Raw genomic sequence first — 15150 nt, 5'->3', positions numbered from 1 at the left:
CACTGTGTGAGTGGTTGACGCTGTTGCCATAGAAACTGAACAAGGCCTAGCCCAGGAGCGTCGCGGAATGACGTCACGGCAATCGGCTGTAGCCCCGCCCCCAGCGTGCGAGGCGACGTTACGTGCCGCCCATCATCCTTTATCGCCATCTTGATTACCTCGTGTTGGAGCGGAGTTGGACGGTAAAGGTGAGGGAGTCTCCGGTGCTCGGCCGTACCGCTCACGGCACCCGGGGGGAGGTGGTATCGGGAGTGTCCTGCGTGTTGTTGGGGCGGAAGTGGACGCACTACTTAGAGTAGGTGCCCGGGGAGGGCCCCGTACTGGGGTAGCTGGTGCATGCTGTGGGCCATTACTAATGTACATGCTAGTCATGTCCGGGACCTGTGCTAGTGGAGGCGCGGACATGGTGGCCTTTGGCGCTCCCTACTATCAGAATGTCGTCTGTGTGCGACGCGCCTGCGACATTCTAACCGGTGTCGTGAGGTGACTGTTGAGATGGCAAGTGTCCTAGTGACTTCTGTGCGGGGTCGCATCATGTAGTCGGGGGCCCCAGATACAGTCTATGGTGGTTACAGCCCGAGTCCTGCATGGTTGACCTCAGAGTGGCCCCCAATCCACTGGATAGATCCGGGGTCCACTTCTGGTACCCCCTAATTATCGTAGATTTAGAGGGGTTCTCTGAAATTTTAACATTGATGACCTATCCGAATCCCGGGACCCCACAGTCCTTACTAGGCCAGCGACATCATGTTCATCGGTCACATGACCTAAGTGCAGCCCAGGACTGACTACACAATGGACGGCGCTGTGAGGGGGCTGCGGCGCTTACTGGAGAGCCACTGGCAACTCAGCTGATCGGTTTGGGTCCCGGGTGTAATTTACGAAGACGCGCCGTGAGGGACCTTCTCTGTCCGTATCGCCAGGTCTTATGTCCTGATGAAGTAAAAAGCGTGCTCACCTGCTGGCCCAAGACGTGTGCAGATTTAGACAGGGTCAGTGTGCTGCTGAAGCCATTCCTTGGCCTCAGCAGTGACATCCCCCACCCCCACAAGTGTCACACACTGCTTGGGGATGCGTCACTGCTTAGGCCACCATTTGCTGAAGCGGCACGTATGATGACCCCACGCTGGAAGTTTACATGCTGGGGACCAAAAGAAGCGTGCGTGGTCCGGTCCTCCTCATGCTGATTGACACGCAGCAGTGACGTCACTGGATACACCACGTGGTCACTGCAGCCAATCGCTGTCCTCAGCCGTCTAATGTCCGAGGCCAGTGATTGGCTGCAGTGTTTACGTGTTGTCGACATGATGTCTCTGCTGCGGCCGGGTAAACAGATCCCTGCCAGGAGGACTGGAGCGGTGGGGCAGCATCTGTCAGGTGAGGGATCATCACTTTATTGTAGGTGGATCTGTTCTGTTTGGGGCTCCTCCTGAAACTAAAAGCCACTTTACACAGGGCAACCCACCGTGCAGGCAATTATCAAGAATGAACTGTCCATTCCTGATGATTGTCTATTTGTAAGAGCCGCATTTACATTGTTTCTGGGCAGCAGATCTATGGTTTTAGTTACACACAGAATTTTCTACTGCTCAGAAACCATGATTTTGGTGTCTGCATCAACAGTGCCTTCAGCTGATGAGTGAGCATTTGCTCGTTGGTCACATTTGTCACCTTTAGGCCTCATGCACACGACCGTGGTTTGGTTCAGCATCCGAGCCACAGTTTTTGCTGCTTGGATGCGGACCCATTCACTTCAATGGGGCCTGCAAAAGATGCAGACAGCACTCCGTGTGCTGTCCGCATCAGTGGCTCCGTTCCGTGGACCGCAATTTTTTTTTACAATTCCTATTCTTGTCCGCGCTTTGCGGACAAGAAGAGGCAGTTATTAAATTGCTGAACGCACGTGGACGCCATCCGTGTTTTGCGGACCGCATGTAGCCTTACTGCCATGTGAGTACAGTACAATAGCCCCATGATTAGATAGGAACTGGCTATCATCACTATAAGGCCTCATGCACATGACCGTGCTGTTTTTTGCGGTCCGCAAAAAACTGAAGCCTCCTGTGAGCCTTCCGCAATTTGCAGAACGGAACGGGCGGCCCATTGTAGAAATGCCTATTCTTGTACGCAAAAAGGACAAGAATACGACGTGTTCTATTTTTTTTTTTTTTGCGGTGCCTCGGAACGGAGCAATGGATGCGGACAGCGCACGGAGTGCTGTCCGCATCTTTTGCGGCCCCATTGAAGTGAATGGGTCTGCATCCGAGCTGCAAAAACTGCGGCTCGGATGTGGACCCAAACAACGGTCGTGTGCATGAAGCCTAAGACTTTTCACATGACCGTATGTGTTTTGCGGTCCGCAAAAAATGCGGATGACGTCCTTTTGGCCTCCGTATTGCATCCGTTTTTTTTACAGATCCATTGTAACAATGCCTATCATTGTCCGTAAAATGGACAAGAGTAGGACATGCTCTATATTTTTTACGGGGCTACATAACGGACATACAGATGTGGACAGTACACGATGTTCTGTCTGCACTTTTTGCGGGCCCATTGAAATGAATGGGTCCTCATCCAATCCGCAAAAAAAACGGAACTGACACAGATAGAAAATACGTTTGTGTGAATGTGGCCTTATGCAGTCAGTTTGGGTCAGGATAGGCAGCGGACACAGTGGTCTTGTTTTCCAGACCAAGTGCGGTCATGTGAATTGGGCACAAGGCTGGAGGTACACTGCTGTCAGGATTGCATTATCTTGTCTGCCCTACAGTGTGTGTGTATATGTGTGTGTGTGTGTGTGTGTGTGTGTGTGTATATTTTTTACGCTTTTTAATATTGTGAATTTTAAGTTGAGAAATTGCAACCCAAATATAGTGATTTAAGGAACCTCTTTTTTGTTGGCCGCATATGCCCAGTCATCATTTGCATCATCAAATGTGGAAATCCGTGTTTGTTCATATGGACTAACGACTCCGTCCGTACTGCTGTTCTGAGGTCTATACCCGCCTGTCTGGTATTACCTTTTTATACACTCACCTACTCAATGGATCATTAAAAGTGCTGATCCTCCCCCGGTGATAGTAGTGCCCCCTACATGACCCGGACCATCGAAAACTGCTGATGTGATGCTCCTATTTTTATCTGCTCTCCAACAGACGTCCCTCTGGATGTATCGCCGCCTCCTTTTCTTTACTTCGTTCCTTCACAGTGCAGTTATTTAATTACTGTTTTGGCCTCATGTCTGTTCTGGGAGTCTGGATGAAATAGATGCTCCCTGGATATTTCCTAACATTAGGGCTCATTAGAAGGGATGGATCACCCCTTTAAGGCAGCCGCCAGTGTCAGAAATTACAGGCCCGGAAGAAGAAAGCTCTGCCCACTATGTAGTCGGGGTGCTAGAGCTCGGCTCCCATTCAAGCCCTTTGTCCACTGTATAGTTTCTGGTGCCGGCCACCGCCGAAACAGCTGGTACCCCAACTAGTCTGGTTTCGATGGCCTCTCCAGAGGACGACATCAATATCTAAGTGCCAGACAGCCCTGCGGAGTATACATCTCATTTTTCAGATATAACAATGGGATCGCACAGCTGAGTTTTAAAGAGGACCTTTCCCATTCCTATTTTAATAGCTCCATGCATTCCCTGCATAATAACCATTCTGGAGCCTCTATTCCTATGGCTCTATGTTGTGCCATTCTCTTATTTCTACTAGAAGTTATGAATGAATGGCTAGCAGTCTGCAGTAAGGGTACAGAGGGGTGGTAACCAGTTGGGGGGGGGGGGGATGTTTTTTTGCGGCGGCTACCAGCAAGATGCCCTACTTGCTGGTAGTGAAGTGATTTGCATATTTTAAAAGATCGATTTTTAAGAAAACGAAGCCACAGACAAAGGTAAGAGCCCTATATAGAGAATAGTGGTTAAATAAGGATTTTAACATGCCCAAAAAAGTGTTTTGGCGGTGACAGAAGCCCTTTAAGGCCTCATGCACATGACCGTATTTTGTTTCCGTGTCAGTTTCAGGTTTTTTTGCAGACAGGATGCGGACCCATTCATTTCAATGGGTCCGCAAAAACCGCGGACAGCACACCGTGTGCTGTCCGCATCAGTATGTCCGTTCCGTTGCTCCGCAAAAAAAATGGAGCCTGTCCTATTCTTGTCCGCAATTGCAGACAAGAATAGGCATTTCTATGGGGGTGCCGGCTGGGTGTATTGCGGATCCGCAGTGCACCATGGAGTCGGACGTCTTACAGTTGTTGTCCTTGGCTGGATTTGATCCCAGGACATCAGCGCTGCAAGGCACCTGTGCCGACCCCTGAGCCACCGTGCAGCCCGGCAGACACACACCTTTGGCCTCCTTCACCGAATGCAGCTCTGTATATACATATGTGCCAAATGTGTGAGCAGAGCCTAATCTGTTACTGGACACCTGGCAGCACATATCTTTAGGAAAACTGCTCGGCTGCCCCCATACACTACTTATTCAACCACTCCCTCAGAGACTGACAGGCCCTGCCAACATTTATCTGCGACCACAGGCTGGGCATGGAGGACTGGCAGCTATGTATGTATGGACCGACTTTACGTTTAGCAGTCCCGCAATAAGGCTTCATTCACACGTCCGTGGTGTGTTGCGGATCCGCAACACACCCGCCCGGCACCCCTATAGAAATGCCTGTTCTTGTCCACAAGCTGCGGACAAGAATAGGACATGTTCTATCTTTTGCGGAGCTGCGGACCTGAAGATCGGGGCTGCGCTCCGCAAATGCGGATGCTGACAGCACACTGTGTGCTGTCCGCATCCATTCCGTCCCCATAGAAAATGAATGGGTCTGCAAAATTGCGGACCCATTTGCGGACGTGTGAATGGAGCCTAAGAACTTTCATAAGCAGTCCATGGGTGTCCTTGGCTCGGAGCACTGTCTACTGGTGTTGGATCAGCTGTGCTGTGGTCGATCGGTAGGACATTGCTGAAATGAAGCGCTCTTGCTTGGCCATATGTAGCGTTAAGGGATGTGACCAGCTTTCACTGTCCATCGGTGTGAATGTCTCCTGGACGGTCCTGGTTATTCATGGTTCGGTGGGTGAGCTGTGCATTCCTGATGTGGTCGTCCTCTATTCGGGCTCACCATTAGCTGTAAGGTTCCATTCACATGTCTGTGGAACACTGTCCGTGAGATACTGGACCGACATCCTGCTTAGTGCAGGAGCGCGCAGCATCATTGGTTGCTATGACGCCGTGCGCTTTGTGCTGCTGTACAGTAATACACTCATATAGATCATACATTACTGTACTGCGGCGGCACACAGCGTCATAGCAACCAATGACGCCGTGCGCTCCTGCACTAAGCAGGATGCTTGTCCAGGATTTCACGGACCGTGTTCCACAGACGAGTGAATGAGGCCTAACACAGTAATTGGACTTTAATTGTTCTAGAAGAGATAATTGAGTTGTCAGCGCAGGGCTATGGGTCTGTAGATGTTTCATTAGTACGTGACGCTGATTTAATGTTATGTAATTCATTTTATTTCAGATCCACTATGAATCAAGAAAAACTAGCAAAACTTCAGGCTCAGGTCCGGATAGGTGGTAAGGTTAGTAATCCTCTTTCTTTGTATCCCACCATTGTGCCTTTCTCTAACGGTATAGCTGGGAAAATCTCTCAGGACCCCCTTCTCCGAACAAACGGTTAATATAGTTTGGTTTGTCATATGATTCCTTGGTTCTGCGTGCATCATTATCCATTACATTAGTGAAAAAAGTGCCTCAAAGATGGAACTTTGCTTAACCCCCTGTTTTGTCCCAGTCCAGCTCCAGCAGTGGGAAAAGTAGCTAACTGGAGAGGGAGGGCTGCTTTAGATGCTGCTATCTCCTGAATGGTGGCAGCTAGAAACATGCAACTGGTCTTGTTTGAAACATTCCAGGCCTTCAGACAATACCAGAATGACAGCAATCTGTTCAGTACAGGGGAAGATATCGCTGATAGAAATCAGGATGCTGTTAATGCAGCTGAAAGTAAAAGCAGGTTTTACCCACGATGATTTCTAACAGTGATTTCTCCTCTGTTTAGGCTACTTTCACACCTGCGTTAGATGCCGATCCGTCTGGTATCCGCACAGACGGATCCGCACCTATAATGCAAAGGCTTGTATTCGTTCAGAACGGATCCGTTTGCATTGCCATGAACAAAAAAAATTATCCGTTTTGACTTACACTGAAAGTAAATGGGAGACGGATCCGTTTTCAATTGCACCATATTTTGTCAGTGAAAACGGATCCGTCCCCGTTGACTTACATTGTAAGTCAGGACAGATCCGTTTGGCTCCGCATCGTCAGGCGGACATCAAAACGCTGCAAGCAGAGCGAATGGAGGCTGAACAGAGGCAAACTGATGCATTCTGAACGGATCTTTATCCATTCAGAATGCATTGGGGCTAAACTGATCCATTTTGGGCCGCTTGAGAGATCCGTGAAACGGATCTCACAAGCAGACCCAGAAACGCCAGTGTGAAAGTAGCCTTGGCTATCATTTTGGTCGTGCATGAAAGCATGGACTGTAAGCTTTCAAACAAGACCAGTTGCATATTTCTAGCTGCTACCATTCAGGAGATAGCAGCATCTGAAGCAGCGTTAGCCCTCTTTAGCTACTTTTCCCACTGCTCAAGCTGGACTCGGGCAAAACAGTTAGCGGGTTAAAGGGGTTGTCCCATCTTGAACATTGGAGGCATATCGCTAGTAGAACCCGCAAAGTGCGTGGCCACCCTCCATTCATTTCTGTGGGACTGCTGAAAATAGCAGAGCGGCATGCTTGGCTATTTTCGGAAGTCCCATTGAAATGAATGGGAAGCACACTGGGCAAGTGCGTCCACCGATCCATTCACTTCTATGGACTTATGGAAATAGTTGAGCCAGTGCTCGGCTATTTTCGGCACTCCCATAGAAATGGATGGGGCACAGTGTGCCCTCCTGCGCTTTTCTCGCTCTGTTTTAAAGTTCTGTGTGGGTCCCCTAGCAATATACCCCCAATGTCAAAAATGGGACTACCCCTTTAAAGAATAGGGTATAAATGATTGTGTGAGTGGTTCTTGAGGACCTTTGCCAATCAGCACAATGAAGCAGGAGTATCAGCTCCTCACTGGTCAAACGTTGATCATTTGCGACACGACAGTCCCACAGAAATCAAACTTGGATTGATTTTTGTGCAACAACATAGACTAGCAGGACAAAAAATGTCACACAACACATGTCGCAGTGTAGTTGTCCTAGCGTAAAGGTTGTTTTTGTCCCATGGAAGAAATTTATGGCAATCTGTTGATGATGACACCATGAGGAGATGGGTATCAGAAAGTATGACCCAACTCTCTAGAGCAGCTGATTTATTCCTTTAATTCCCTGAGGATTTTACATTGGTATTTTGTCTCCCTCTAGGGAACAGCCCGTAGAAAGAAGAAGGTTGTACACAGAACAGCAACAGCAGATGATAAGAAACTTCAGAGCTCACTCAAGAAACTGGCAGTAAATAACATTGCTGGTATTGAAGAGGTAAGTTGTCAATTATATCAAAAGGGGTGATACCAATGGGGGGTTTCTAGTATTTAAGTATTGATGGCCTATCCCCCTTACCCCTCTAATCAGCTTTTAGAGGTGGCTTTGGTTCTCAGAAAAACGCTGTAGCCTCTTCCTTCGCCTGTGATGTCACATCCATGGGTCACGCGGCTTGTTTGCAGCTCGATCTCATTCAAGTGAATTGGATTGAGCTCCGTACCAGGCACAGCCGCTATATAATGTACATCGCTGTGGCTGCTTACCATCTAGTGCCTGCAGTGCTCATCCTAGCCAATCAGAGGGGCTGCTGGGAGCCGTTCCCCCTACCTATCATTAAAAAAGGTTCCCTTTAAATACTGATGAACTATCACATAGATCATATTGTTTGAGCTGCAGGCAGCATGTTTTGGAGCAGGAGGAGCTGAGCAGATTGTGTAGTTTTGTGGTAAAAGATCTGGTATAACTTGTAATTTATACATTTAAATTTCTGTTCATTCTGGACTCTGAAGTCCAGGAGACAGCTCGATCAGTGATTGACAGCCTTCTCTCTGACTGTGTATACCGATATGTCAATCGAGACCGCCTCCTGGGCTTTAAAACCCAGAATGAACAGTTTAAAGGTTATGTACACCTTTGGGGGAAATTTTCTTTGATCGCATTTTACTAATTTGGGGGAAAATTTTTTATTTATTTTTTTAAGGCTACTTTCACACTGGTGTTTTGAATTCCGTTTGTGAGATCCGTTTCAGGGATCTCACAAACGGTTCAAAACAGATCAGTTCAGCCCCAATGCATTCTGAATGGATAAGGATCCGCTCAGAATGCATTGGTTTGGCTCCGTTCCGCCTCCATTCCGCTCTGGATGCGGACACCAAAACACTGCTTGCAGCGTTTTGGTGTCCGCCTGGCGATGCGGAGCCAAACGGATCCGCCCTGACTTACAATGTAAGTCAATGGGGACGGATCCGTTTTCACTGACACAATATGGTGCAATTGAAAACGGATCCGTCCCCCATTGACTTAAAATGTAAGTCAGGACGGATCCGTTTTGAACGGATACAAGCGTTTGCATTATAGGTGCGGATCCGTCTGTGACGGATCAGCACCTAATGCGAGTGTGAAAGTAGCCTAAGCTGTGTGAATCCTACTTTCACTAAAAGGTCATAAATGCTTATTTAAGCCACATTCTTATCAGTTAGTTAAGGAGTGAGGTTTCAGTGTTTATAAGGTCTGAGAGCTGAGATAAGGAGCTGACAGAAGAGAAAAAAATTCAGATCCTGCTAGTAGAGAATCTCATCTCTGTACAGAGAAAAGGACTCCTTTCCTGTGTTATAATGGCTTTTTTTTTTTTAAACCTTTTTTGGTGACATTTTTTATTTAGTAACTTTGCATTCTTTTTCTGGCTTCTTTCAAGTGCTTTAGAGAAGCCTATGTTAAAAACACCATAACCAGAGCACACAACCCACCGGAAAAAAAACTGTTCAATTTTCAATAACTTGCTGGGCATTAAAGTAATGACTAGACACAGACAAAAGCTTAAAAATGTGGTGTATGAATCCAGCCTTATACTTCTCTTCAGACCTGCATTCTTCTATTAGCAGAATGAAACTGAATCTGGATAGGAGTAAGAACACAGTGCGGATTCCTTATGTACAGAGAACAGAATAAATATCCTGCATAAAATACTTATAAAACCTGTAAAATCCACAGTTGCACAGAACACAAGGCATTTTAGGCCAGTATGGCCCTTAAGTCATCGCTTGCTTTGACTAAGGTCTCATGCACACGACTGTATTTTGCATCCATGTCCGATCTGCATTTTTATTTTATTTTTTTGCAGATTGTACACACTCATTCCTTTCTTTGGGTCCCCAAAAAAAGGGACAGAACATGGATATCATCCATGTCTTGTTCTATCATTTGCAGAATACAGTCCTGATCAAAAGTTTAAGACCACTTGAAAAATGGCAAAAAATCATATTTTACATTGTTGGGTCTTAACAAGGTTCCAAGTAGAGCTTCAACATGCAACAAGAAGAAATGGGAGTGAGACAAAACATTTTTTGAGCATTAAATTTAAAGAAAATAACGATTAAACTGAAACAGGCTGTTTTTCAGCTGATCCAAATTTTAGGAGCACATGCCTTTTAAAAGGCCAAATCTTTTGGAGGTGTGGTCCTAAACTTTTGATCATTTTTAGTTTTCATTAAATTGAATGCTCAAAAAATGTTTTGTCTCACTCCCATTTCTTCTTGTTGCATGTTGAAGCTCTACTTGGAACCTTGTTAAGATCCAGCCATGCTACATAGGATTTTCTTGCCATTTTTCAAGTGGTCTTAAACTTTTGATCAGGACTGTATATGGCTGCAGACAAGTCCTACTCTGGTCCGCTTTGCGATTGAGAAAAGCCATTTCTGTTGATGGGAGGTTGCAGAAGGTATCCAGATACAGTGGTGCGCGAGGCCTAAGGGATATGGCGGCCTGAAACAATTGTTCTCTGTAACTGGATTTTATGTAAATCTCAGTAGGAGCCTTGATCTTAGGACGTGAAAAAGATTCAACATATCTATAAAAAAATAAAATAAACTATTACATGAAATGTGCAGATCCTGTTAAGGTCTGAGCTATGCTACATGATGCAGGCCATATTTTAGTCTGTCTTTTTCACAATCTTAAACTGTTTTATGCTGCAGGTTAATATGATTAAAGAAGAAGGCACAGTTATCCACTTCAACAACCCCAAGGTTCAAGCTTCCCTTTCTGCCAACACATTTGCAATCACTGGTCATGCAGAAGTCAAGCCGATCACAGAAATGCTCCCAGGTATCCTAAGTCAGCTGGGAGCAGACAGCCTCACAAGTCTCCGTAAGCTAGCCGAACAGTTCCCCCGCCAGGGTAAGTGTCCAGCAATACTCAAACTGTGGCTGAGATTCATCGATGACAGTTATTCTTTGGAAGGGGACTAAGGAATCCTTCAGTAATTTTGTGAGGGTCATTAATAGGGATGATCAAATCGACTTCGGATGAAACTTCCGAAGTCTATTTGCATAATACTTATTTCTAATACTGTACGGAGCAGGAGCACCGTACAGTATTAGAATGTATTGGCTCAGATGAGCTGAAGTTATTGCTTTGTGAAGCCTCGTGAGACTTTGCGTAATAAATTAATTTGTACTGTAAAAAAAACTATTTCCCAAACTCTGGTTCGGTTCCAAACCTTGCATCTACCCGTGACGCTGCTCCCTGATGAGCTGGAGAAACGCGTTGGAGCTATGAGGGTCTAGTAAGCAACAGGTGTAATCTAGCACAGGTCCACGGTTCCAGCAGGCTGGGGGTCGCTCTTTTCAGGGCGGATGCTCCGACGACAGCCACTTGAGGTGCTCCCTAGCCTGGGGTTAGTCCACAGCCGCATGCGTGCGTAGCGCTAGAGAGAAGATTAATCCTCATACATGTGCTGTGAACTCTAACCCCAGGCTAGGATCACATGCCCTATGTACGACACGTGATCCCAGAAGTGGCCGCCACACTGGAGCGCATCACAAATTAAATAATCCCTTTAAGGGTACAGTCACATATGTACTCGCCAGCTTTTCAACAGTGGAATTCTGTGTGGAAATTCTGCAAGCTTTTACAATAGCAGCAAAATGGATGAGATAAAAAAAAAACAAAAAACACATTTGCTAACAAATTACCGCAACTGTTGGTGAATGTGGATTATTAATCTACACAGCTTGACTTGCAGTGCGGGATTTAAATTTGCTGCATGTAAATTTATGCAGCAAATTTCATAGTTTGCAATTCCGTATAATGAAATCCATGTCAAATCTCCCTCGAAAGCAGTTTTGTCCAATATACTGTTTTTTTTTTTGTTTTTTTTTTTTAATTGCGTTGACAATTCTGCCATGTGAGAACTTGCCCTCACACGCCTCTTTTTATAGAAGTGCTGTATTAAGGGTTGCTACCCTGTGTACAGTTGCACATTGTGCAATTCCTAGTTTGTCTTGTGCAACTTAACCCTTTCCAGCTCTTGTAATCCAACACACCTCCTTTCATCTTGTAGGCTTCTCGTGCTGATTTTGTCTTTTGACTCTTAGTTCTAAATCTGGCCCGAACTGAGTGCGACTGGTTTAAAAATAGGCAGCAGGTGCAGGAGCCCTCTATGCTGCCTCCGCCGGGTACACTGACACCAGCTATGTGTGTGGTGCAAATGCAGAGAGAATGAAGTCTGCCTCAGACAACTGTCTGCAAACTTCATTCCATGTCTATGAATTATTTATCGCCCTGTTCTTGGGCGTCCTCTACTTGAGGTTCTGGTTGTGCCAGTTTTCTCTTCTAAGATTTCTATAAAAACCCTTTGCAAGTTGAGTATTGCTGACTGTGTCTCTCTTCTCTAATTGTAGTATTGGACAGTAAGGCGCCTAAACAAGAGGACATAGAAGAGGAGGAGGATGATGTCCCTGGTAAGTAAAATTTTTACATATTTAGGACCACGTTCAATCTTCGGCAGCACATCTGGTAGAGAGCAGCCTTATATTCTATAGTTCATTGCCAGGTGCCTATTGACTAATGAGGTCTGACTGAGATCAGTCTGATTTTTTTGTCCTGCCAACAGCTGGCATTTGTGCCAGGCCAGCTTGTTGCAGATGTGAGCAGAGCCTGAGACCACATTCACACCTATGTGATGATTTCCGGTCACATGACTGGCAACAATGGTGCTGATGGACTCAATTCATTTATAGTGAGGTCCATTGGGTTCCAGTGAGGTGTCAGTTATTGTGCTGGGTGAAAAAGTGCTGCATGTAATTTTTATATATTCCCTCCCCCCCCCCCCCCCCCCCCTTTGCTGTCAAATGACGTGTGTTGGAAGCAGCAACATAGGGCTGATTCACACCACTGCGCTCAGTCCGGGAAACATGAGACATGTGTCGGCCACAGCTCCCCTGACCCAAACTGACTGCATCATAGTGATTTATGATAGTTGGTTCTCATCTGACAGTGGCTATATTGTACTGTGCTCAAATCATCCATGTGAGCACAGTACAATAGAGCTATTATCAGATAGGAAGTGACTGTGTAATAAATCGCTATGATGCCATCAGGAGCCACGGTCGGTGGGGCAAAAGGGGTCAACATGATGGCCTGTTTCCTAGACTGAGCATTGTCATGTGAATTGGCCCTAAAGCTTAGTGGGGAGTTAAAGGTAAAACACCTGCCTAAGGCCGAATGCACACGGCCGTGTTCCGCGGCCGAGAGCGGTCCGTGGTATGCCGGGCTGGATTCCTGTTCAGAGCAGGAGCGCACGGCGTCATTGGTTGCTATGACGCCGTGCCCTTCATGCCGCCGCTGCACTACAGTAATACACTCGTATGATCTATACGAGTGTATTACTGTACAGCAGCGGCGGCATGAAGCGCACGGCGTCATAGCAACGAATGACGCCGTGCGCTCCTGCTCTGAACAGGAATCCAGCCCGGCATACCACGGACCGCTCTCGGCCGTGTGCATTCGGCCGAAGTCACCATTTAATTGCAGTTAAAGAGGACCTTTCACCAGAATAAAGTATGTAAACTGACTATACAGACGTGTAGAGCGGCGCCCAGGGATCCCCCTGCACTTACTGTTATCCCCGGGCGCCGCTCCGTTCTCCGGTATAGTCATAGTTAGGCTCCACCCAGTGGAACCTGCCGCGGTCTCCTTCTCCTATGCTGTAGCGCTGGCCAATCGCAGCGCTCAGCTCATAGCCTGGCTATGAGCTGAGCGCTGCGATTGGCCAGCGCTACAGCATAGGAGAAAGACGCCAGCAGGTTCCCCTGGGTAGAGCCTAACTATGACTATACCGGAGGCTATAACCGGAGAACGGAGCGGCGCCCGGGGATAAGAGTAAGTGCAGGGGGATCCCTGGGCGCCGCTCTACAAGTCTGTATGGTCAGTTTACATACTTTATTCTGGTGAAAGGTCTTCTTTAAGTACACGTTATAATCTGTGATACTTGCCATAATTGTAAGACAGCTCTACAATAAAATTGCTGCTATCTAGTATCTGATTGCTCACCACTGATATCCAGCATACGTGGCAGTATTGTTTCTTAGAACCCCTTGAGGTTATTAAACATCCGGGATTTTTAATACTCTGAAGGTTGCAATATTTGTTCTTGCGGTTAGATTACAGCTACTACACTGAACAAGAACGTGTGCTCTTAGGCCAGTTGCAGACGAGCAAGTTGTCTGCGGGAAATGTAGGAGTGTGATTTCCCATCCTGGAGTCTGCTTTCGTAACCGGACCTCACGCCATTATAATGATTTGTAACGCTGTGTCTCTGTCCGACATCAGCTGTAATGTATCGTACTGACATAATGCTGTATAGTGCCATGAGTTCCGGTTACAAGCGCGGACTCCAGGACGGGAAATTGCGCTCTGACTTGAAGCGTGTTTCCCGCAGACAACTCGCTCGTCTGATACTGGCTTTAGAGTTAGGCCACACGGTCAGGTTTCCTGATGCAGTTTTGGAAGCCAAAACCAAGAGTGAATAAAAAAAGTTATCTGTCCTTTAAAAAGTAGAGAAAGTTATGATCTGATTTTTGGCTTCCAAAACTGCATCATGAGACCTGACCGTGTGGCCGTACCCCCAGGGTGCACCCACATGTCCAAAACCAGGAGTGGATCATAAAAGGAAGGTATTAAGGGCAGATACTACTTTAACGCTTTGAGTCCACTGGTTTTGGTTCAAAAACTGCATTAAAAAAGTGTGGCAGCACCCGTTACTATGTTTTTTTTCAACTTAAGGAGGTGTGGATAAGCAGCTGTCAGACACCTGGCTCCACTTATCTCTTGGGAATCTATAAAGCTTTGACAAGTAAATATCAGATGAAATTGATCAGACCAAGTGATGACATTAACACTTATTTTATTTTAATTTTTTCCTGCAGAACTTGTAGAGAATTTTGATGAAGCATCAAAAAATGAAGCAAATTGAATTACTTATTGCAAACTTTTGGAAGATGACATGGACTTGATTTTTAACCAAGCAGAAAAACCCCCCGAAAATCAGCTGTGTGGTTCCAAAGTTTTACCATGAAACATCACGTGTTAATAGTTCCATAATATAAATATTTTGTATTTTAACGATGCTACTGCGGCATTTTTCTTGCTGTTTATTTTTGCGTTTTGCACTTTCCTCCAAGATTTGCCCCCTTTTGGAGAGACTAAAAAAAAAAAAGAAAAAAAAACGCAACATTATGTTCGCTCTGCGGTGCCATTCGGTGAGCAGAAAGCTCTAGTAACACTTTATTTCTTGTCCTCCGTCTCCCTTCAGTAGTAATAAAACACTTACTTCAATGTTTTAGTTTATTTTTCCCCTGAATCAAACAGCAGCTGCATGATGGCCCCTGGGGCGGGTAAAATGTCTTTTAAATGGAAGGTGGCTGCTCTGGACCATGGCCGGTATTGCATCTTGGCTCAATTCACTTGCACATGGATGGTCTACGCAAAGTGTTGATCTTTATTTATCTTTTTTAAACCAAAGTGGGAGCTGACAACTGCTTTAATTTACTACGTAGGTGTATATTGACTTAAGTTTAGGTTAAAGGGCTGTGATCACCAGACTGATTTT

General features: G+C 46.2%; 1 protein-coding gene across 1 annotated transcript; it reads left to right on the top strand.

Annotated features, from left to right (window-relative positions):
- Window positions 1-88: 88 nt before the first annotated feature.
- Window positions 89-14876, top strand: BTF3L4 (basic transcription factor 3 like 4). Its single transcript, XM_040407428.1, has 6 exons — window positions 89-188; window positions 5530-5590; window positions 7425-7538; window positions 10235-10436; window positions 11942-12001; window positions 14468-14876. The coding sequence occupies exons 2-6, from the start codon at window positions 5537-5539 to the stop codon at window positions 14512-14514; spliced, it is 477 nt and encodes a 158-aa protein (XP_040263362.1). The 5' UTR covers window positions 89-188; window positions 5530-5536; the 3' UTR covers window positions 14515-14876.
- The last annotated feature ends 274 nt before the right edge of the window (window positions 14877-15150 follow it).

The sequence above is a fragment of the Bufo bufo genome, chromosome 9, assembly GCF_905171765.1.
Source record: "Bufo bufo chromosome 9, aBufBuf1.1, whole genome shotgun sequence".
Taxonomy (NCBI): domain Eukaryota; kingdom Metazoa; phylum Chordata; class Amphibia; order Anura; family Bufonidae; genus Bufo; species Bufo bufo.
The sequence above is the reverse complement of the archived record's forward strand: the minus strand, read 5'-3'. Positions and strand labels throughout refer to the sequence as shown.